This window comes from Pteropus alecto, unplaced genomic scaffold (assembly GCF_000325575.1).
Source record: "Pteropus alecto unplaced genomic scaffold, ASM32557v1 scaffold113, whole genome shotgun sequence".
Taxonomy (NCBI): Eukaryota; Metazoa; Chordata; class Mammalia; order Chiroptera; family Pteropodidae; genus Pteropus; species Pteropus alecto.
In genome coordinates, this window is record NW_006433949.1 from 5,295,529 (window position 1) to 5,318,297 (window position 22,769).

The 22,769-nt window shown below is 45.9% G+C and overlaps 1 protein-coding gene and 1 pseudogene across 1 annotated transcript in view; one reads left to right on the forward strand and one right to left on the reverse strand.

The window, feature by feature from the left end:
- Positions 1 to 22,457, forward strand: part of CCDC60 (coiled-coil domain containing 60) — a 131,546-nt gene extending 109,089 nt beyond the window's left edge. Inside the window, exons 7-14 of the mRNA XM_006908707.1 lie at positions 2,487 to 2,721; positions 9,471 to 9,555; positions 12,880 to 12,951; positions 15,553 to 15,615; positions 16,280 to 16,402; positions 18,610 to 18,741; positions 20,337 to 20,526; positions 22,356 to 22,457. Of these exons, the coding sequence (XP_006908769.1) occupies positions 2,487 to 2,721; positions 9,471 to 9,555; positions 12,880 to 12,951; positions 15,553 to 15,615; positions 16,280 to 16,402; positions 18,610 to 18,741; positions 20,337 to 20,526; positions 22,356 to 22,457 (1,002 nt within the window). The remainder of the gene's footprint in view (positions 1 to 2,486; positions 2,722 to 9,470; positions 9,556 to 12,879; positions 12,952 to 15,552; positions 15,616 to 16,279; positions 16,403 to 18,609; positions 18,742 to 20,336; positions 20,527 to 22,355) is intronic.
- On the reverse strand, positions 10,868 to 10,983 carry LOC112477309 (annotated as a pseudogene).
- Positions 22,458 to 22,769: the final 312 nt, after the last annotated feature.

Here is a 22,769-nt window from a genome sequence, read left to right on the forward strand (position 1 = left end):
AGTATAAGGAACCACTGCAGTCCCTGGTGAGGTGGAACACAGCAGCTGCTTAACACTGCTCCTGAGTGAGGTACCAAAAATAGAGAAGGAGCATTTGGGGATTTAAGTCGATTCAGAGAGAGTCAGTTCAATGAAGGGCAAGCGAGATGCTGAAACTGCTTGTCACATCCCCCCACCCCCATTTTACTTTTCTGCCACTATCAATTAATCAGAGGGGTCAGACTTTCACTCTGGATTTCCTGGCTGAGGTTGTTAATTGAATTTTAATTAGTGGAAACTTTAGAAGCACAGGATAAAATCCCAGCCCAAGGAAGATACACACAAAACTCTGGACATGGAAAGCTCTTCTGAGATCATCCCAGTCCCTCCTCTTTGTTTTATAGACGAGGAAACTGAGGCAAGGCCGAATGACTTGCTCAAGGCCTCCCTGAGGACCCCTGGCTCTGAGTCCAGGGCTCACTGCAAGACTCCAGGCTGCCCCCCATGACACAATCTGTCTAGTCTTTAAAAATGACATTGATCTAAAGAGCCTGGTTTTCAGAGTCAGGAATTCAGATTGTGTCAGATGAAAAAAGCAGAGGCTACTTCTACATATATTATCCCTGAGCCCTGATATCATGTCTCCCCAGGGTGGCAGAGAGTTGAAAAAATTTCCATCAGTCTGGCAAGCTCCTGACCAGTTGCAATGTCAGGACAATGAGGACACTGTATTAAGCTCCTAATTTATCCAAGAAGAGAACACCTCAACTTTTGGCATTTGCTTTTGCTTCGTCACAGTCATTTTGTAACCCACATGTCCCCTTGGAGATCTGGTTAAGCCCAGTTCATACTCCAGTTGCCCAGTAGGTTACACTCTGAAGCATTCTGTCATTAGTGCAGAATTTCACTAAAGGTTGGGTAAGGGGGATAGGTCACAGGAGAGATCACATCTTAAGCCTGACAGCCTTCCCCATCCCTCTTCCTCCCTCTTCCTCCACTGTGCAACCAAGAAATCCTTCCCCAATTCTAATGCAGGGAAGTTCCACCTACACTCAGGGCCCTACAAGGTAGCCAATGAAAAAATTACTTCTGATCGTATATGGTGGACTCCCTGAAATGAATCCAGCTGGATACAATTCTCTCCACCCTGTTAGATATTTGTTAAATGTTTGTGTGGCTACAACTTCTCCCTGTCTTCTTCCCTAGGGTATCAAACAGTATGAGTTTCATCTCAAGAAGACCTCAGTCTGCCCTGTAAGAGCTTTCATTTTAAATGTTATCAAATAAAATTGTTTCTATGAATCGAGTGTAAACTATAGCCCAGGCCCTTATTGAGCTCTTAACTCTGGAGCAGCTGAGGGCCTACTCTTCCCCACCATAAACCTGGTATTTTAAAGGTCATAAAGAATCAACAGCACAGGATCAGGGGCATTTTCAATGCCACCGAAAAAGGCTTTTACAGTATTTTTAAGCGAAGCATAATAATTAGCTTTGGCATTAGCCTGACCTGCGTTTGAGTCCTGGATGTACCACTTGGTACTTATGTGACCTTCGGCAAGTTAGGAAGCCTCTCTAAGACTTGGGTCATGAGTTAAGTGAGGATATGATCCCACATAGTGCATTCTGAAAGAACACCAGTTATGCAAGAGGATGTGTGTATATACACACACACACATACACACACATAAACACACACACACACACACACACACATTCCCCTGTAACCAATCCTCTCTGACTCCTTTCCTTCCAACAAAAATCTGTGTTCCCCTTACAAGACTTTCCCTTCCTACCCAGACCTTCTAGGACTTGTCATCCAGACCCTCCTGGACCCACCATAACCATGAGTCTTCCCCCAAGAGTGCAACCCCACTAGCCAACTCTGCTTCCTCCTACTCCACCTTCTAAAGGTTAAGCTTAGAATTTCTCCATCTCGTGTTCTTTGGAAAACCCAAATTAATACAAATCTTCATTCCTTGAGGCCCAGGCATCAACATGGTGAACAAGGAGTCGATGCATGTGATTTGGAGTCAAAAACCAAGATGTAGCGATTAGAGCCATCTTCTTCCACAGGTTAAAAAGCAATAATGATGATTATTACTCTAGGTCACGGCAGCATCACTGGAATTCGTGTTTGGCTTCCCGTAGTGACTGCTTGGGCAATCGTGGGACTCACTAAATAGAATAAGTCTCATCGCATTTACTTCAAGTAGTACCTATTTTTAAATTATCTCAATTTGCGACAGAAGGTAATTCCACACTGAGGATGTATCTCATAGTGTTTGGAAAGAGCTAAAAGGAATTCACATTCAGAGCCAGGTTTTCGCTTTTTTCTTTCCTTCCTTCTTTCCTCCCTCCCTCCTTCCCTTCCTTCCTCTCCTTCCCATCCCTTCCTTGCTTCTTCCCTCCTTTCTTTCGACCCTCCTTCTTCTTTTTCTTCTTCCTTCCATCCTCCTGTCCTTCCTTCCTTCTTTCTAAAACCCCCTTTTCTTCTCTCTCTCCTTCAGAGTAAAAAATTCAAAATTCCTGCACCACGTGCCACGAGCCGCAAACCAAGCCGGCGAGGCTCCACACTCAGTCTGTCTCGGACTAGTGGGGGCTCCTCTCCCCAGAGCAGCATGCTCTCCATGAACCCTGGCTCAGATGAGCCCCCAAGTGTGATCAACCAGGCAACGGGCAGCAAGGACATCGAGGACAATGAATCGTCTTCAACCAAGCCAGACGAAGAACCTCTCCATGTCAGTAAGTACGACCTGAGGTTTGAGCAATCTGCCCTGACACTTTGCCTTGAAGCCAGATATCGAGAACCCCTCCTGGTTCACTTCTGCCCCAGCTCAACTAAAGGGGACACAGGGGTCCCTTCACCCTGTGCTATTTCCTTAGACCCCTTTGCTTTACACCAGTGGAGATCAGAAACAAATCCTATAACCTGAGTGACTCCGAGCCATTTCTCCTTCGGAGACAGCCACTGGTCATCAATGTCTTTGTTTAAAATGTTAATAATATATTACATTTAGCCCGATTTATAAAAAATAGTATCATTTCAACATGCAGTCAGTATATAAACATTATTAATGAGATATTTAATATTTTTTCTTACTAGGTTTTGAAATTCTGTGTCTCTTTTTAACAGATTTTGACTTATAATTTGCATACCATAAAATTCACTCAATTCAAGTGTACGATTCAATGCTTTTCTTACTAAAGTTACAGAGTTAGATAACCACAATCTCATTTTAGAACATTTCAACCCACCAAAAAAGAAAACCTCAAATCCACTGGCAGATCCTCTCCTTTCCCAGCCCCCACCCCCAGCAACCACAGATCTACTTTCTGTCTCCAAGGATTTGCCTTTTCTAAACATTTTATATATGGAATTTGTATCACTCCGTGATCCCCCACTCTGGAACACACCTTTACAGTGGTTCGCAATTTGGGGGACACGAGTTCTTTAGAAAAATCCGTGGAAGGCTTTATGGATTGGAGTAGGTAGAAAGGAAAAAGAGAAAGACAAGGACATGAGAGAGGTGGCCGGCCCACTGCAAAAGTGTCGACTCTGCTGCATGAGACACCTCCCTGCCATATCCATAGCTGCTGTTCGCTCAGCGGCACCCAAGCTGGGGCCTGCCTTCTCAGCCAGGGTTCTTCCACAATCTCCAGATGCCCATAACAACCAAGCCTGGGCTGAGCTGAGCAGGCAAAGATTGGGTGTAGTATAGATTCAAGGAGGTTGGACAAGAGATCCAGGTAGACCAGAAAGCCTGACTGGGACCCTGATCATCCAAGCCAGAAATGGGCAAAAGTGCAAGAATCCAGTGAGTGGTCAGGACGCAGAGCGATGACTGCCAGTGAGAAAAATTTCCCCCTTGGTGACAGGGGACCAAGAAAGGCTCCAAGCCCTGAAAAACTGTTTACTGAACAGAAGTATCATTTGAGACAGAGAGGAACTAAGATAAGCTATCAGCAAATGTGTGACTTATGGATTTCTTGAACCTTCTTTCATTCAATACCTATCTACTGATCAGCTATTGAATGCCTGGAGAGTTACAGTACCTGATCTCCCCAAGCTTACATTTTAGAAAGAAGAAGAGACAATAAGTAAGAAAACTATAACTAGCAAGGCAACTGTAGATAATATTTTATATGAATGAATGAATGAATGAATGAATGAATGAATGAATAAACAAACAAACAAACAAGCAAATAAATAAAACAAGAGGTCGGGCTAGAGAGAGACTATTGGTGGGAATGGGGCTACTTTAGCCAGGGTCGAGGAAGGCCTCTCTCAGCTCTGACGTCTGAGCTGAGACCTTGAGGATATGAAGCCAGGGAGGGTGGCAGGGGCCAGAGCATGCACGACATCTGCAGAGCAAGGTAAGGACTTCAGAATTATCCCAAGTGCAATAAGAAGTCTCTGGAAGGTTTTCAGTATAGGAGAAACAGGACCTGATTTTCTTTTCAAAAGTGTCTGTGTGGTTATTAATGATATATTCATTAATGTGTCTTTCAACTCTAAAAGTCTTGCTCTTGAATAAGAAGAACAGAGATGTGTCTCCAGCTTCAAGACACTGCCTCGGCCCCCAAACTTGCAGATGGTTCTCCCAGTGGCAGCCTGAGTGGTGAAGGAAGGAGAAAGCAGAGGGGGAAAGGGACTCTGTGATGACAGGAAGGATGAATGGTGCCATCTCTCCAGGCACCTGAGGCCTCAAAGACCCTTCCCCAATGGCCACCTTCTCCCCAAATCTACCCAACTGCCAGCCCCAAATAGTGTTATCACCTAAAACTCTTTTGAACCCTACTCTCTTCATTCCTATTGCTTTTGTTTTGATTTTGTCTTGATTTTGTCTTGATTTTGTCTTGATTTTTGTCTTGATTTTGGGACACATAGGCCAGTTCCCGACACTTAGGTTTGTTTAGCACACAAGGTTTAAAAAAATAAAAAATAAAAACAGGAGGAGTGGCTTTTTAAGATTAAAAGATTTAACATAAAAATTCTGATTTAAAAAAAAATCGCCCTTGTGGCAACAATGGGCCTCGACCCTGCGTGACAACATTCAACTGGAGCTGCCCCTCTTGGGGCATGTACTCTCTAGTTTTCCACTGTCCCCACCCCTCCCCAATCATTCCACCGCTCACAATTGGACAGGTGTACGGCCACTTATCGTCTCATCTGCCCTACTGTTTTCCTTAGGATAATGATGATGACGGCGGTACAACAGCTAACACTTTAAAGGACTTCTATGTGTCAGGCATTATTGTAGCTTCCAGCACATATATAATTTGCCCAAAGTCACATACCGAGTAAGTGATGGAGCCAGAATTTGAATGTGAAACCAGATCATCTGGCCCTCAAAGGTCTATGCTTTACCCGACTCTCTAAACAAAAAAAGTGGGAAATGGAAGAGCAAGAGAGCATCTTGATTTTTTCTTCCATGACAATCACTTCTGGCACTACCTGACCCGTGTAGGTACCTAAGTTTGGGACCCCCTTATCCAGATTTTCATCACCTCTCATGTAGATGACAGCTCCAACCTCCTAATTAGTCTCTCCACTCCTTGTCTTGCCCTCACTTGCCCACAGATTCTTCCCCATATTGACCCAGAAGGAACTTTCTAAATTAAAAATCTGATATCGTGCTCCCCATCTTTCAATGACACCCCACTGCCTCTAAGACATTGCATCCGACCTTGCCCCAGACTGCCTATACTAGGCTCAGCTCTTGCTACTTCACGCCTTACACCAGGCACTCCAACCTCACCAAAATACTTTCTTCTTCTTCTTAAACAATGCATATACTTTTGTGCCTTCCCCTGTCTGCAGTGCCCTTTCACCTCTGACCCTTCAGTCTGGTCGACTCCTGCTCGACCTTCAAGACTCAATTCAAATATCCCCTCCACCGTAATGTCTTCTCTGACTCTCCTGGGTTCCTTCCTCTCAATTCTCTTAGTACAGTGCAGTTGCTTTTACTGAGTACTTAATTTTAATTTACAACTACATCATACTGTATTGGGTAGGAACTTCTTTTGGCTGCATACAGAGATCTGAAGAATAATGGCAGAAAAAAGATGCAAGTTTATTTTTCTTGCTGATTAAAGAAGACCAGCCCATGGCTGGTAGAATGACTCCAAAAGGTTATCGAGAATCCTAATCCCTTCTGTCTCTCTTCTCCACTGTGCTTAATAGCACTTCATGATCCAAAATGGCTGCCGGGATGCCAGTCATCACAGCCACATTAGAGTCTGGAAGCAGAAGGAAGTTGGCAAAGGATGAAAGTACCCAGTCCCAGATGAGTTTAAGCAGCCTTCTCAGAAGCTCCACACACTTCTACTAAAATCTCATTGCCCGGAATTTAGACATAGGGCCATGCCTAGCTACAAAGAATGTCGGGAAATTGGATTAGTAAATGCTCCCCGTTGTACACACACACACAAACACACAGTATATGCAAAGACATAGACACGAATTATTTATTTCATAATTTCTATTATTAAGGAAGAAAGGGAAAAGGAATGGGAGCTCTCCACAGGCGTGGAACAATGTCTTACTCACCTTCACCCTGACACACAGAAGATGCACAATGGCCAGGAAATGCATTTCCACCAGAGACCTACGTCACAGAGATAAAGTCCTCCTACTCCCACCCCCCCCACCCTTTTCCTCTGTTTACACTTTAACCTCCATCCCATTTGTCACAGCCTCGATAAAAGTAGATTAATTTCCCAGACTTCAATTGCCTTCTAAAAACCTCTGCAAAATTGATTCTGAATTCATGAATCCTATCCTGAGAGACACATCATTTGACCAAGGTCTAATTTCCAGGGCTGGCTGCAGAATGAAGTCTTTGTGGGTGCAAATCACTGAGGACAGCAGGTTGTGGCCTCTCCGTGGACTGATCCCCTCCCCAAATCAATGGTGGGGGGGATTCCCGAGGAACCAAAGTTCAGGCTGATCCTTCTGCCGATCTTGAAGCTCCCATCCTTAGAACTAACTGTTAGAGGAGAAACTCACTTAGATAATAACTCAAAAAGAGGGGTCCTATGCCAGCTAATATTCTCCCTCAATCCAATTCCATACAACAAAAAGACCTCTCCTATTTTCCCCCAAATAGAGGAAGAAATGGGTTTAGTCACTTAAGACTAAGATCCTTAGACAGGCTAGAGATGGAAGACGGAGGAAGGAAGTCAGAATTTTCGCTTTGAAGACAAGGTTTGGTATTTGAAAATATGGGATGCCACTGTCTCAAGCAGTGTGTAACGACACCCCGAAAGTCCTAGGGACTGAGAACTGAGCGGGTTCCCTCTGAGTGCGGGCACCCATCGCAGGGCTGTCTTCCTCGGAGAAACTCTCCATTATGGCACCCGCACCCTTTCCAAACAGGTCTCTTCTCTCAGGTAGGCTTGAAGAGTAGATGGGGCCTCACAGCCCCAAGGCTTTATTCTATTTCGCACATGTCCAACCTCAGCTATGCAGATGAAGATTAACATTGGGGGACGCCATTCCTGCCCAGAGGCATTATTGGCAAGCAGAGAAAAAAATTATGGAGTATTAAGTGATGTGTGGAGCTTTAGACACGATCCTCTAGGAAAGCTGCCCAATGTGCCATTTGGGGTCATTTGCTGGTATCCACCCGCTCTCCCCCGCCCCCAGGCTGGTGGAGAAGTCAGATGTTGCTGCGTGGTTTTCAGGGAAGGGGAAGAAAGTGGAGGAACCAACCACAGCTCCCTCACTAACAGGCTTCTGGACACACCCCAAGGACTCTAGGATGTGTGGCAGTAGGGGGTAGGGTAGGCACGATAAGACAAAGACGAAGGTCAGATTCAAGTCAAATGGAATTATGACCACACATTACTAGGAAAACAAACTACTTGGGAATGAGGAAGGTGGAGTGGAAAGGGCTAAATGTTGATGTTTATCACAGCCTAGATGGCTCCAAGGTCACTAGCACCCAATAGCTGCATTCATAAACGAGGCTAGACACAAATGGCCTTAGGAAGCACTGGGCTTTACCCTTCCAGGTGTGGCTTCTGAGACAGGAGCCTGAACCGACCACAGGCACCTACTGAAAGTGAAAAGTGTCTCCGCCGGCATTGTCCTCCTCTGCTGACACCCCAAATCTAACTCGCTGTCTCCCAAATCTTTCCCTCGTTTTCTCCTTAGTCATTCAGGTATTTATTCGGCAATAAATTTCGACTGAGACCCATAAACAACAAGCACAGTGCCAGGTACTTGCAAATCTGTATCCATAAAAAACACTTAGGACGTCCATGCTCCCACTTTTCTTGAAGCACACAGCTTACTCCAAATACAGTTCATCGTTTAAATTCTGCGAGTGTCACCGTATCAGTTTCCTGGAGCTGCCATGACAAAGTGGCACAAACTGGGTGGCTTACAACAACAGGAATGGATTGTCTCACAGTTCTGGAGGCTAGAATTTGAAATCAAGGTGTCAGCAGAGCTGTGCTTCCCCTGAAACCTGTAGGGAAGGACCTTCCTTGCCCTTTCTAGCTTCTGGTACTCGTTGGCAAGCCTCGGCAGTTTGCCTTGTAGATGCGTCATCAGTCCAATTTCTGCCTCTGTCACCACATGGCCATCTTCTCCTGTGTCTCTCTCTCCCCTCTTATTATATTGGATCGGGTGCCCACCCTACTCCAGAATGACCTCGCCTTAACTAATTACGTCTTACCTATTTCCAGGTAAGAATGTGACTAATTCCCATTCAGAAGTCCATATCTTTTGAGAGGACATAATTCAACCCAGAACAGTCAGATACAAAGAAATATCTCTACACTAGGTAAAAAGCAACAATATTAGGGATGGAATAAAAGTCGACCAATGCAATGAGGCGTGGTGGGTGCCGCGGGGAGCTGGAGAGTACACGCCTGGCTAAAGGTCACAGCCAGGGTGTGGCAGGAATAAGCCCGCCATCTCGGATTCTTTCCTGGGGAAGCCAGAGGTCAAGGTCTGGAATTTTATGTGAAACCTTCCAGTTTTAAAAGATTGGCAACTACAGCGAATCAAATCAAACATATCTGTGAGTGATATTCGGCCCATGGATCACCAGTTTGGAACATCAGGTCTACGGGATCAGAGAGGGTTTCCTGAACAAGACGATTTCTTCCCGGAGTTGGAAACAGTTCTCTCTGGCTACAGCAGAGTTTAAGGCAGGGGCGGGCATGAGATGAGACAGGAGAGAAAAAAGAGCAGCCTGATCCTACAGAACCTCAGGGACTATGCAGAGGGATTTAAATGTTGCCCAAAGCCAAATGGAGAGTCTGCTGAAGGGTGTTAAGCAAGGGAGTGACAAGGTCAGATTTAGGACCTACCAAACACTACAAGCCTCTGCTGCTTCTGGACCCCGATCCCATCCCTCTCCAGCTCCCCAACAGTCAGAAACAGAGGCAAGCAACATCAGGCCAGGGGCTGGACCCTGCCCTGCACAATCCTGTGTCAAGAGAGCCCTCCCAACGGTGACCTCCCATGTTCCCATCAGATCTGCAGAAGCTCCTGGAGATGGTTTGGGAAGAAGCCCGGAGGACAATTATGATGGATAACGAGATGCAAAAAAAGGCGCCCAGGTATGTTCTCTTGACTTCTAGGGCGAGTAAAGGATAGCAGAATAACAGCGGTGACAGCGATAGCCGTTCCCAGTCATCGAGCCTTTTCTCTGAAACAAGCACCGAGGGGTGTGTACTTCCACGAGTAACATCTCCCCGGGTTCTTACAACCACTCTGCAAGGTAGGTATTATTATCTCTTTATTTCACAAGTCAGGAAATGAGGCTCAGAGAAGGGAAGGATCTTGTTCAAGGTCACCCAGCTCATGGTATAACCGCGACTTGAACCCGAACCTTTCTAATTCCGAAAAACCATTCTCTACCACTCTGCTACATTGCAACCCAGGGATCCTTGGGTTATTCATTCATTCTGTTAGTGAATATTTATAAGTATGTATGGGCTATATACTAATTATAGAGGGAAGGGTTCTGGAAGGAAAACTCAGACCTGTGAGAGTAAATAATAGGGGTATCCAGTCTCATCTGGGATGGGGATCAGGATCTGAGAACTTTCCTCCAAGGAAGAAACTTTAAGCTGAGATTTTGAAGCATGAAAGTTAGCCGGTCAAAGTTGGGGGTAGGACAGGCAGGGGGCAGAGGAGAACATTATAGGCAGCACATGTGCAAATATGGTCAAAAGGGACCATGGCACCTTCAAGGAACTAAAATGCAGCCAAAAATGGATGGGAAGAGGTGCAAGTCTGTCTGGGGACCTTGGAGGCCTCCCCGAGGATTCTGATGTCGATCCTAGAAGAAACAAAAATCCTTTGAAGTTTCAAGCCAGAGACCAATGTGATTGGCTCAGGGGGTCACACTTGAACCTGAAGTGTCTTCTTTCTGGTGGGAAGCCTTGTCCACAGACTGTCTGACCTCTAAAAGCCTGGGAGAGCACACTGGCTAGAGCTGGAGTTCCCTTCCCAAGTGTTGATCCCTCTGAGTAAGCAAATTACTGCCTGAAAATAAATGAGGCACTAGAAGTGGTTCATCATCGCCTTCAGACCACTGAGATGCCGGCTATGACTTATCGGTTATTGTTATTACCATAATTACAGCTCACCAAGCACTTTTACATGCATCACACCCCGCCTCCGCTTGTAATGATGAATTTGTCTGCTCCTGCCTCAACTCGCATCAGGGCTCCGGAGGGTGGCACTTGCAGGCACTCAAAGACAATGCTGGCCCTTAAGGCCCTGGTCACTGTGCCTGATTTATCAGCATTAGAAACAGGCAATAATGATGAAACATCGGCTCCATGAGGCTCCTTCCTTTGTAAGAAATCATAGTGTGAACACTGGCTTTGTTTTGTTTTTTTTTTTTGTTGTTATTATTATTTATGCCTACAGCACTTGGTCTTCCTAGGTGGTCTCCCATCCAAGTACTAACCAGGCCCGACCCTGCTTAGCTACTGAGATCAGACATCAGGCTTGTTCAGGGTGGTATGGCCGTAGACCATGGACCATGGCTCCACTGGGGCGCAAACCCAGGACATTCTTCGTGTAAAGCAGACATGCTAACCGCTACACTATAGAACCATGTCTGAACACTGGCTTTGGAGTCAGACTTCTAGGGGTTCAAAATCTAGTGCCCTTGAATTAGTCACTCAGCCTTTCTCTAAACCTCGGTTCTCTCATCTATGAAATGAGATTGTACAGGATCAAAGCATTGGCCTTGGAAACAAACAGACGAGGGTCAATCTCCACTCCCATCATTTAATTGCTATGTGATGTTGAGTAAGTTGCTTTACCTCTCTGAGCCCAATTGCCATTCCGTAAAGTGAGGCTCATTAACAATCTATCTCAAAGGGATGTAGTGGGAATTAAATGATATTACCCCAGTAAATTATCATTACTGTTATGGAAATAATGTCTACTCGAATGAGTCATTTTAAGCAGTCAGTGAGATAAACGCATTTAACATATTAGAATGTGCCCGGCATACTGGAAGCTCTCAATAAATGGCAGTGTTGGGGATGGTTATTAGTTTTATTTCACACACAGTGTCCCACGAAATACTCGCAGCACCTCGATGAGGCAGGTTCATCACCCGTTACCCATCGCCATCGCCCCACCTCACAGACAGAGATGAATGGCAATGAGTGACCTGCATGAAGTCGTCAAAGATAAAAACCGCGCGGGAACCTAGTTCTCACAAAACTCTGCAGTCGCAGCTAATGATAAAATAACCATGGTTACAGAGCCAGAACCTGTTAAAATTTCCCATCCTCATCATTTCCTCTGGGAGAAAAATCTCCCTAATCTCTCGCTAAGGCAGCAGATATTGAAGGCTCCTCCGTGCTGCCGCAGAGGGACAGTTAGGATGAGCTTCGGGTTTCCTTTCGCCCTCCTCGCTTTACAATCCTGATTCCCTTTTTTCACTGTGGACAACAAATCTGCTCCCATCAAGGCTTACATAGAATTCTGGGGTTTTTAAGAACCCCTAAAAGCCAATCTACCCAACCCCCCAGCCTCAAGGCCAAACCTCTATTATCTATCATAGCCCGTTTGGGCTGCCCTGACAGAATGCCATAAACGGAATAGTTTATAAACAGACATTTACATCTCACAGTTCTGGAGGCCGGAAGCCCAAGATCAAGATGCAGTGTCCGGTGAGGGTCCGCTCCCTCACAGACAGCTGTCTCCTCACTGTAACCTCACGTGGTGGAAAAGACGAGCTAGCTCTCTGGGGTCTATCATAAAAGGGCACTAATCCCATTCATGAGAGCTCCACCCTCATAATCTAATCACCTCCCAAAGGCCTCACCTCTTAACCATCACCTTGCGGGGTTAGGACTTCGCCACCAGAATTTGGGGAGACACAAAACATTCAGACCATAACATCGTCTAGGAAGACAGCCTTTTCTTAAATTCCTCCGTCAGTGTTTTCCAAACATCCCTGAAGATCAGACTCAGCTGGGGTGCTCATGAAAAAAATACAAATTCCTAGTCTTCATCCCAGACCCGCTGAACCAGAATCTCAAGAGAAAACTGTATTTTTAAAAGGCATTATTTCACGATATGCTGAGAAATTCTAAGGTTTCAAAAATACACTCTCTGCACACACGCATCAGAAGCGTGTGTGTGTGTGTGCGCGCGCGCGCGTGCGTGTGCATGTGTGGTTTTAAATGCAGCTTCTGGGGTAAGACTCTATCCCAGACCTAATGTATCCAACTCTGCAGGAGTATGGTCCAGGAATCTATATTCCTGGCAATCTCTCCAGGTGATTCCTATATCCGGTAGCATCTAAGGAGCCCTGCTCTAGAAAGAGAATGCTTCATCCTCCTGCAGATAACTGCCTCAGGAGCACTGTAGGTTTGCTGCCTTATTAACAGACTCACTTTGCTTTGCAGTTTCTTGTCAATGATCAAACAAATCAAGAGTGATTCTGCCTATAAAGACATGCAAACCACCCACAAATCAAGGTAGGAAGGCCTGGGGCCTGCAGCAGGTGGGTTGGGAGGCATCCCACGGTTACAGGGGCCATTGCAGAGATGCTCCTCACCAAACTGTGGAAAGTGGGGCAGGGAGCGGGCAACTTTTCCTTCTTCACTGGAAATAAGCCCCTAAACTCTCAGGGTTGGGAGGGGAGTATGCAGGCATTCCTCCCCAACAACTGTATACCACACGGTCAAAATCCTCCAGTAGTGGAGGGATAAAGTAGGCAGGGCACTGTATAAGACCAGTCTTTCCCTTTTTACTTGGGTGACTTATAATGGGAGAGGGGAGATCTGCCCCGCCCCCATTTCATTTATTCATCTCAAGAATGTTTATCTGTGTGCCAGGAACTGTGCTAGGTTTGGGGGGATTCAGTAGCGAATAAGACAAACACAGTCTGCCCTTATGGATCTCACTGCCTGGACTGGGGTGATAACTTTTACATGACATCAACCCTTTGACAGTCTGAGGAAGCCTATGGATCCTTTCAGAAAAATGCTTTTAAATGCATACTATAAATTACATAGGTTTACAAAGAAATCTATAGCAATATAGACGACGTTATTAAAACCAAATCTGGGGTGTAGTAATCTACGAGCTCCTTCCACGATGCACTCTACAGCAAGACTCGGCAGCAGCTCCAGCAACTACCGTAATTTTGGATTAGTGTCGAGTGTAAATGATTTCTCAAAATATCTCCCACAATTGTACTGTGATGTGCAAATACCTGTGATTTCCATTTCTGCTCAAGCCTAGTTAAAATAAAGATGTGACCTTTTTCCATCTGCATTCTCCCCGAATCCTGCGCACGGTTGAGAACTGCCGGTCTAACGAGAGAATCGTGCGTTTATCGAATAAATCCACAGACTTAGCTGTATAATCATGACTACAGAAAGCGTTCTGCAGGAGAAGTAGGGAGGATTAGGTGAACATTGAGCACCAGGAACCAGACCAAGACTGAGTTTGACATTTAAGCTGAGGCTTGAAGGAAAAGGAAGAAAAATCTAGCCCACAACTGGGAAAGGTGGAAATAGTGTTCCAAGCTGAGGGAATGTCATGTGCAAAGGGCCTGAGACAGGAAGCAACTCAGAGGCACGGAGCAAAGACCAGTATGGCTGAAACTCAATGAGAGCCAAGGAAAGGGGAGGTTGAGACAAGCAAAAGAGTCTTTTGCTGTTTATTTCTGTTTGTTTGCTTGTTTATCATAGCTAAAAACACAACTTCTCTCACTTCTCACCTCCTCCCTAAGTCACAGTGTCAGCCGTCAGCAGGAGAAAGTCAAAGCCAACACGCTCCCCCAAAGAATTCATCTAGAGGTTGGGGTAGCTGGGTAATGCTAGCTGAGATGCAGAGCCCCCGTAATAATACCCAGAACACAAAGCCTTCTGGGTATTATTACGGGGGCTCTGCATCCCAGCTAGCATTTGATAAGCATTTGATCCAACACCTGCCAGGTCTAAGACCTCTAGGTGCAGTCCCATGAGCCTCTGTGAAAAGCAGCAAAGGCCGGGACCTTTCCTGTGGAGAGAGGTCTGGGAAAGCACCAGGCCTGCTTCCTTAAGAAGTTCCAGATGTCACAAGGCCAAGAGGGAAGGGCTAGCTACACATCATAGGGGCAAGAAAATCAGTCTTACCCGCTAGAACCACACAGATAAAGTAGTTGAGTCCATTTTTGAGGCGTTTGGAAGAAACGAAGGAAGGCAGCGTGGGAGAGAAGGTGCTGAAGGCCCAGGTCACAAAAGGGGGACCTGGGAGAAGGTGTGGAGAGGGATAAGTATGAGCAAGGGAGCTCCACAGCCCCCACCAGGAACCCTGGCCAGACAAAGCCACAGGAGGAAGCAGCCACTCAAAGGATTCAATCAGCCCCCATGTAGAAAGGGTCAAATGGCATGAGAAGTTGATTGGTCACAGATGAAAAAGCTGACAATCCAGAGCAGTGTTACTTGCCCACAGATGGGGAGGTGGTGTTGCCAGGGCTGAGCTTTGAATCCAGCTCTCCCTCCAAAGTCAAGTGAAATGGGTGTTCTACTCAAGGGTCCAATTTAGAGAAAAGAATCCTTGAAGGAAGAGGCGGTCTGGGGTCAGAAACACCCAAGAGAGCATGCCTGGGAGGACTCAACCATCTCTTCACCAAATCTGCTCTCAGCCCCAGGTTAAGTGCTGATGTATGTATAGAGAGGAGGATGGGAGCGTCCACAATGAACTTGTCTTCCAGGTAGAGAGAACGATTTTATACAAACGAAACTGGGATCCAGAAAATGTGTCATTCTGCCAACTCTCAGAGGCAGGTCAACATTGGACTAAGAGAGTCGGAACAGGGAGAACTTGCTATAGACCGTGAAATATTGTAGGATTTGAGCGGGTGGAGAAGAAACAGGGAAGACTCTCCAGGCAGGGGGGTACGGTAGGAGCAAAGGCCAAAAGGTGGGTGACGAAAATACACACTGAGTTCTATGACTGCTGCCTTGGTTAGAACCGCCTCCCTTACCTGAATCCTAGAGGCTAGCAGGGGTCATTGGGACCTTGGAGGTGCCCTTTTTGTGAAAAGCAGGCTCCAAGCAACTCGAAACCATCCCTTTGTGTTTCAGCGACAGATCCAGCAGTACAAGTGGAGAAAGCCACAGCCAACCAATCCAGAAGAAGTTTAAAAGGTAGGCCAGATGGGTGACGGAAGGAGATGGGCAAGAGGAGCTGTGGTGACCGCACCCTCTATCTTCCCAGGGGTGTAGAAATAACGCAAGGCAGACCAGACTCCCCGAAGCCATAGACACTGCTGAAGGACGAGGAATTCCCTGGGCAAGGGGCTCGTGGTCAGGATGCAAGAAACAACTCTGACAATGGCAACTAATTTCTCCTCCGTGCCAGCCCCTGAGCAAAGCATGCTTTATTCATTATCTTGTTCCTCAAAAGCAATCCTGTGAGGTGGCGACATTATCGCATTCTACAGAGAAGCCAATGAAATGTCTTGCCCGACCCACAGAGCTCAGAAGGGTGGCACTGGAGTTTGAACCTGAATCTCCCAGCTCCAAATTCCATCTTCATCTGAGAGTCCTTAACATTTACTGGGCTCAAGTGACCAGACAGCTGTCTGTGGGCTCATTTAATAAGGCCTGCACCACCAGCCTGATGCTATTGAGAAGACCTGTCCTTCCCACATGCAAGGGAATGCTGGGGGAGGCTCCAGGTTGAGCAGAGAGCCCAGGTGGATATAGGGAATCCCTACTGAAGGGGCCTACCTTGGGGCTCAGAGATGCCAGCCTCATGGGTTTGTCCTTTGGGCCCGATCCCCCAAGCCCTTCTCATCTGTGTCTACAGCCGCACCAACCGTGACATCATCCACTCCAAGAGTGGGGTGTGTAACGCCATGAGGGCCAAGTTTTACAGTGTGGCCCAGGAGGCCGGCTTCTGTCTGCAGGACAAGATGGAAATCCTCATGAAGTAAGAACACATGCAGATCCATTCGGTCTAAGGACATTTACCTGGCACCTACTATATGCCCGCCCGATGCCAAGTGCTAGGGAACAAAGGCATGTTTCTTGCGCTTGAAAAGTCACCGGAGAGAAGAAGGGAGAGGGGAGGTAGATAGGGGTAGAGGGGATCAAATATCTGGTGGCAGAAGGAAATTTAACCTTGGGTGGTAAACACGCAATGCGCTGTATGTATGTATGTATGTATGTATGTATGTATGTATGTATGTATGTATGTATGTATATGACTTGAAACCTATTTGATTTTATTAGGCAATGTCACCCCAATAAGTTTAAGGAAAAAACTATTCATAGGTTAATGAAGAACAATACTATAAATAAAATATTACCAAATTTCTTTAGCCAGAAAAAAAAAAAAAAGCTCATAGTCTCTCCTGGAAAATAAAGGCAGAAACAAAATAATTGAATTAATTAGTATATAGGTCCAAATTATGATCATTGCCATACCAAAAGGACCTGATTTAGGCTGGGTAGTCTGAGAAGACCTCTCTAAGGAGGCGACTTTAAGGCTGAACCCTGAAGGATAAAGAGGTACTGGTGGCAAGATGAGATAGTGGAAGGACATTCCAGCCAGCAGGAAATGTGCCCACAAAGTCCTAAGGCTGAAAGGGACATGGAAAATTTGAAGAGCACTGAGAAGTGGTCGGTGAGAGCTACATCATGCGCAGCCATGAACTTCATAATTAAGACTTGGAACTTGATCTTTTTAAGAGCACCAGGAGGCCACCAGAATCTTTTCTTTTTCTGTTCTGACAGCCCAATAACTTCCCCGCTTCCCAGCCTACCCTTTGAATGTAGTGACCATTCACCCCAACGAACTCATCCATTCAATGAAGGTTGCCCTTTCAGCATGGATGGGCTACCGGCTCTGGGCCATGGGTTCAGGGATGATTTGTCCCCACTTTCTGGGAGCTTCGAGTCCAATGAAGGAAACAGACAAGGAAATAGGCGATTACCACCCAAGGCAATGAGGGCCACTAGGGGAGCGAGCAGGGGGCTAAGGGAACCTAGGAGAAGGATGTGCTGCCTAGCCTGGGACAGCAATCAGAAAGGTCTTCCTGGAGGAAAGGACATTTTCAGTTTAACAAAAATAGTTGCTATTTCCAGGGCACTTACTATGTCCCCTCTCATGGGTGAAAGAGCTTCATGTTCATCATTTAGTCCTCACAACAATTCTGTAGGGTAGTTGCTGTTATTAGACCCGTTTTATAGATGAGAAAAGTGGGCTCAGAAATGTCTCTTATTGAAGGTCACCGAGTTGTTAAGGAGTAAAGGTGGAATTTAAACCCAGAGAGTCACACAGGAAAAGTAGGAGGGAAGAGAGTTCCAGAGAAAATCAACAGCAAAGTCCCAGAGGCCATAAGGGTGGGCCAGGATCTGCCATTAACCAGGTGTGACTGGGGCTTTGGCTGCTTGCAAGGTAATCAGGAATAGACAGAGGCCAGATCATAAAAGGCCTTACTAGCCTGGCTGTGGAGGTTGAATTTTATCTCAGAGATTTTGATCATGAGCCAAAGCATATATTGCTGAGAAAGAAGGGATGGGAGGGATGAAGATGAAAGTGGAAAATATTGTAGGGGCTGAATAGTCCAGTGCCTTGGAGGGCAAGTTACTCACAGGACTTTATTCTCAGTAAAATGGGAAGCCACTGAAATTCATATATAGGTGAGTGACATGGTTATATTCATAATATAAAGTCTCCTTGGAAAGACAGGACACATGCACAAAATGATAAGGGAGAGGGGAAGAGAGGAAACAATGAGTTAAACACCTACTATGTGTCTGACACTAAGCTCAGCACATTACACATATTATATTATTTGATTCTCACCTCCGAAAGCTAGGAATCATCATTATCCTCCATTTAACAGATGAGAAAGCGAATACGACCAAAACTAGAGAGAGAATCAGGGCTAATTTTATTTGAAAAATTAAAAAGTGACTGGATTAAGCAAGAAAAGAACATTTCAGCACCTTGGAGAGAGCTGTATCATCTTGCAGCCGAGCCAGATTGTAAATTAAGGAGCAGCAGGGAAGGTTAAGAAGGACCTCACAAAGCCACAGGTGTTTAAGTCAGATCTCAAAGGCCAGCTAGGATGGTTATGGGAGAAACAGATCTGACCCTTCTTCCTCTTTCTCATACAACCTGTGATGCAGGCGCCAAGAAGAGAGAGGTCTCCAGAAGTTCCATTCTTTTGTCCTCGTCTCCAATTTTCAAAAGGATATAGCAAAAATGAGACGCCAAATCTCCACCGTAAAAGGAGATGCAGAAGAAATTGCAGACCACTGGTAACGCTCCTGAGAACCAGATAAGATGGTCCTTGACGGAGATGGAGGGGGTTACACAATCACATTTGATCCCATTATCCTTCAAGATAGAGAAAGACATTGCTCCGAAACTGTCCTGGACCACCAGTAGGGCCCCCCAAACAGGCTATGTCCATAGCGCAATCAGGCAAGAACCCCCTCAGTTCCCGAAGCACAGATAATCCAACCAGCTCTGTTCTCCATATTTATCTTGTGTTCAATTCAGCCTTGCAAATAAGGACTAACTCCCCGGCCCCTATGGGAGCAGCAAATGAGGCAAACCATCCTGAAGACTTCTAGATTCTGAGGTCTCTGGGGCGATCGCTATATTTCCCCAAGTAATTTAAGCCTTTAAGGATATAAAACTGGGCAGGCATATCCTAGGAACACTGTGCCCACAGCACAGCGGCGATAATAAATACAACAAAGATCAACATGAACTGAGTGATTCTTGGATGGCAGACACCACCCTAAGCAATTTTCATACATTATCTACTTTATTCCCCACAAAAATCCAGAAGGGTACATATTAACCCCCACTCTACAAACAAGGAAACTTCAGGATTTAAAGCCGTGCCTGACCCCAGTCTCCGTGTGGTCATCCACAACACAGAACTAGAGTCTAAAGAACTGTGATTTCATGAACCTCATCCTGGCAGGGTGAGTCAATCAAGATCTAAGAGTAAGATGAGAAAGTCTACAATTGTACCCAGAATCCCTTCCATGATTTTAATAATGTGGAACGGGAGCTTATATATAAAGAGACATAAATACATACATAAATATATATATATCATAAAACATAAAACATAAAGCAGCAGAAGGAGCCCAAAATGTATGGTGGATGATCAATACCTTCTTTAAATTTTTCTACTGTGTGTGTATATAGGGAAAAACTTTTTTTTTTTTTTTAACAAAAGAGCTATCATTCCCCCTTGCCTTTTTTAAAAGACATACCTTAAACTCTGATCACACCTGCACCACCTCCAGGTTAGACTCTACCTTGTTCCCACCATCTTGAGAAACTACCCTCACACTCTGTCACAGCATTCAGGAGGGTTCTCAAAATCCACTGGAACACACCAAGCCGTGGCCCAAGCTTACTCACGATGAGGGACCTGGGAAATATGCACATACTTCCTCCCTCCACCCTCTATCTCGCATGTGAGAGCCTCCTGCATTCTGGAAGGTACCCCACAGTTGTATCCATGTGATGTCCTCCCTGGCCCGACGAACGCTCAAAAGTGAAGCTTCAAAATCTCAGTGTCCCTTTTCACATCGTCTGCTTGTTGGAAAAATCATACATGCATCTCTTTAAAGCATGTCCCTACTTTTTTTTTTTTTAATGAGAATCCAAACCATGCTCCAGCTTTTATCACTCTTAAAAATTAACAATTTGCCCAATTTGGGGGCCTTTTACATTTAGGATGGAGGAGAGGCCCCCAGATAAAGGCTGACGCTGCCCTGGAGACACCACATGATTAGTAGAAAGAGAGTGGATAGGACGACCTGACTTGATGTGCCCAGACCTAATTTCCAGCAGCTCCCTAATTGGCCCTCTCTTCTTGAAATCGAAGGTACTTTGATCTGCTGTCCAAACTCCCTGAAGATCTGAAGAATTTCCGTCCCGCCAAAAAGATCCTGGCAAAACTGCAGAAGTTTGGGGAAAACCTGGACTTGAGGATCAGGCCCCACGTCCTCCTCAAGGTGCTACAGGATCTGAGAATCTGGGAACTGTGCTCTCCAGACATTGCCGTGGCGATCGAGGTAACCACCACAGCCTTCCCCCCTCGCAATGCCTTGGGTGCCCTCACCCGATCACCCCTCAACATCCAGGCACTGCTTAAGTGCTGAGGACACAATGAAAAACACATAGAGATCTCTGCCTTCGCAGAGCTTATCATCTGATAGAAGAGGGGTTGTCACATGACCTTGGTCGTTCAACTCCAGGGGACATCATATTCTTTGTTAAATGGTGCCCCCTGGAAACTTGGAGGCTTTGGAGGGACATAAATAAATGGACAAGTGGATAAAGTAACTGGCAAGCGTAATAGGGAGCCCTCTAAATCTGGCTACTAAAATTGTGGCCCATGGACCAGCGGCACAGACCTCACCTGGGTGCTTATTAGAAATGCAGAATCTCGGGCTCTAAACCTTATCTACCTACTCAGAATCTGCATTTGAATGAGATCCCAGGTGATCTGTATGCACAGCGATTTAAGGTAAAGGTAGAGGGTACCTTTCCTAATTAGGGTGACTGGGGAATGTGACTTTTAAGCTGAGACATGAATGATGAAAAGACAGCACCATGAAGAGAAGGAGAAAGGCTAGGTCAAGAAGAGGGGACAGCACATGCAAAGGCCCCAGAGCTGAAGAGAACTTGACTTGTTGGAGGAACTCACTGGTAGTCAATGGGTTTGGAAGAAAGCCAGCAAGGAAGTGCATGGTTCCAAGGGGATTAAAGAGGTCAGCCTGTGCAGACCTTTGAAGGTCAAGTTAAGGATTCAGATCTTTACACCAGGGTGCTGAGGTGTCGCTGTGTGGTTTTCCATGGTAGTTCACCATCACCGGCCCACTCTGGACGTTCCTAGTGCATCAAAAGGTTATCAGCAGATGGGGAAGGGAGACAATCTCCACACGAAGGTGTTAACAGATGTTAGTGGAGTCACTGCCTTAATTTTATCAGATGGCATATGTACATTCTAATAGGGCTTTCAATGCTCAAGATAAAGAAGTGAGGCAAATGGTGAAATCCTCATGCCTCTTGGCGCTTTCATGCCGTGTTGGCTCTTCCACAGGCTGACCTAGGTGTGTGTATGTGGGTGCAAGGTCAGAAGTGGGGGAAGGGGGATGACGCTGAAGACCAATTCATACATCCAGACTCCATTCCCTGCATCCTATAAGGATCTTTCCGGAAAGACTCTAGCTGATAGTCCAAAACTAACTGTCTAACCTCCACTTGTCAGTTATGGGGTCCACCTTCCACATGCCAGTTATGGGAGGTGTGGAAGTGGCAATCTCTAGTGGGTAAGAGGAGGAGGAAATGCAGGCTCCGCACCCCCCGCCCCACTTTCTGAGGTGAGTTCACAGCCCTAGCCAGTTAAACTTAGCATATTCCTCTCCCAGTGAGAACATCACAGAACTTCTGATCCCTGGATGTGGAGTGTCTTAATCTAGAATCCATATGAAACTACATTCTGTGTCTTACCCTTTCCTGGAAGCAAACCCATAGCTGTCATCAATTCTCAAAGGGATCTATGAACCAAAAGAAGTTTAAGGACAAAAGACTTTTTCAAAAGATATTAAGGAATAGAAAAAAGAGAAAAAAGCAGACAGCTAGGTTTTCTTGCTCTCCTCAAATTTCTTTGGATCGATATTAACAAGAAGGGACTTAAAATTAGCCGGTTGAACCAGGAAGCTAGAAAGAGATCTTTTTCTTAAGAAAACCACCCCCGGCGTGATGCTCCAGGCATTATGAGTGCTCCATCCTGGAGCCACCAGCCTTAGTCACAAATCTTCTAGGACCTGGGGGCTTGAGGGGCAAAGAGACCAGATTTCCCACCAAATCTGAGGCTGCCACTGTATTTGCCCCACAGTTTGTGCGAGAACACATTGTCCATATGCCTCAAGAGGATTATATCAGTTGGCTGCAGAACCGGATCAGCATCCCCATCCGGCCCTACAGTGCTCAGACGTAGTCTGGGTAGACCAGCTGTCCCAGTGGAGGAAGACTAGCCTATACTATGTTCCTGCTTCCCACCTATGTTCCTGCTTCCTGCCTAACCTCATACATACTCACTATGATGTAGTAAGTGTCATCTGGAGACTGACTTCTGGAAACATTCTAGAGGTTGATACTCCCAAGTGGAAATGCCCCTCAACCTCACACCTCCATTGCAACCTTCCAGTCTCTGTTCCTCACTGGTCCAGACTGACTCTACCTACTCCCTCTCCATATTCCTTCACCCTATTCCTCTGCCTCAAATTCTAGATAATAAAATTGAGCTGAA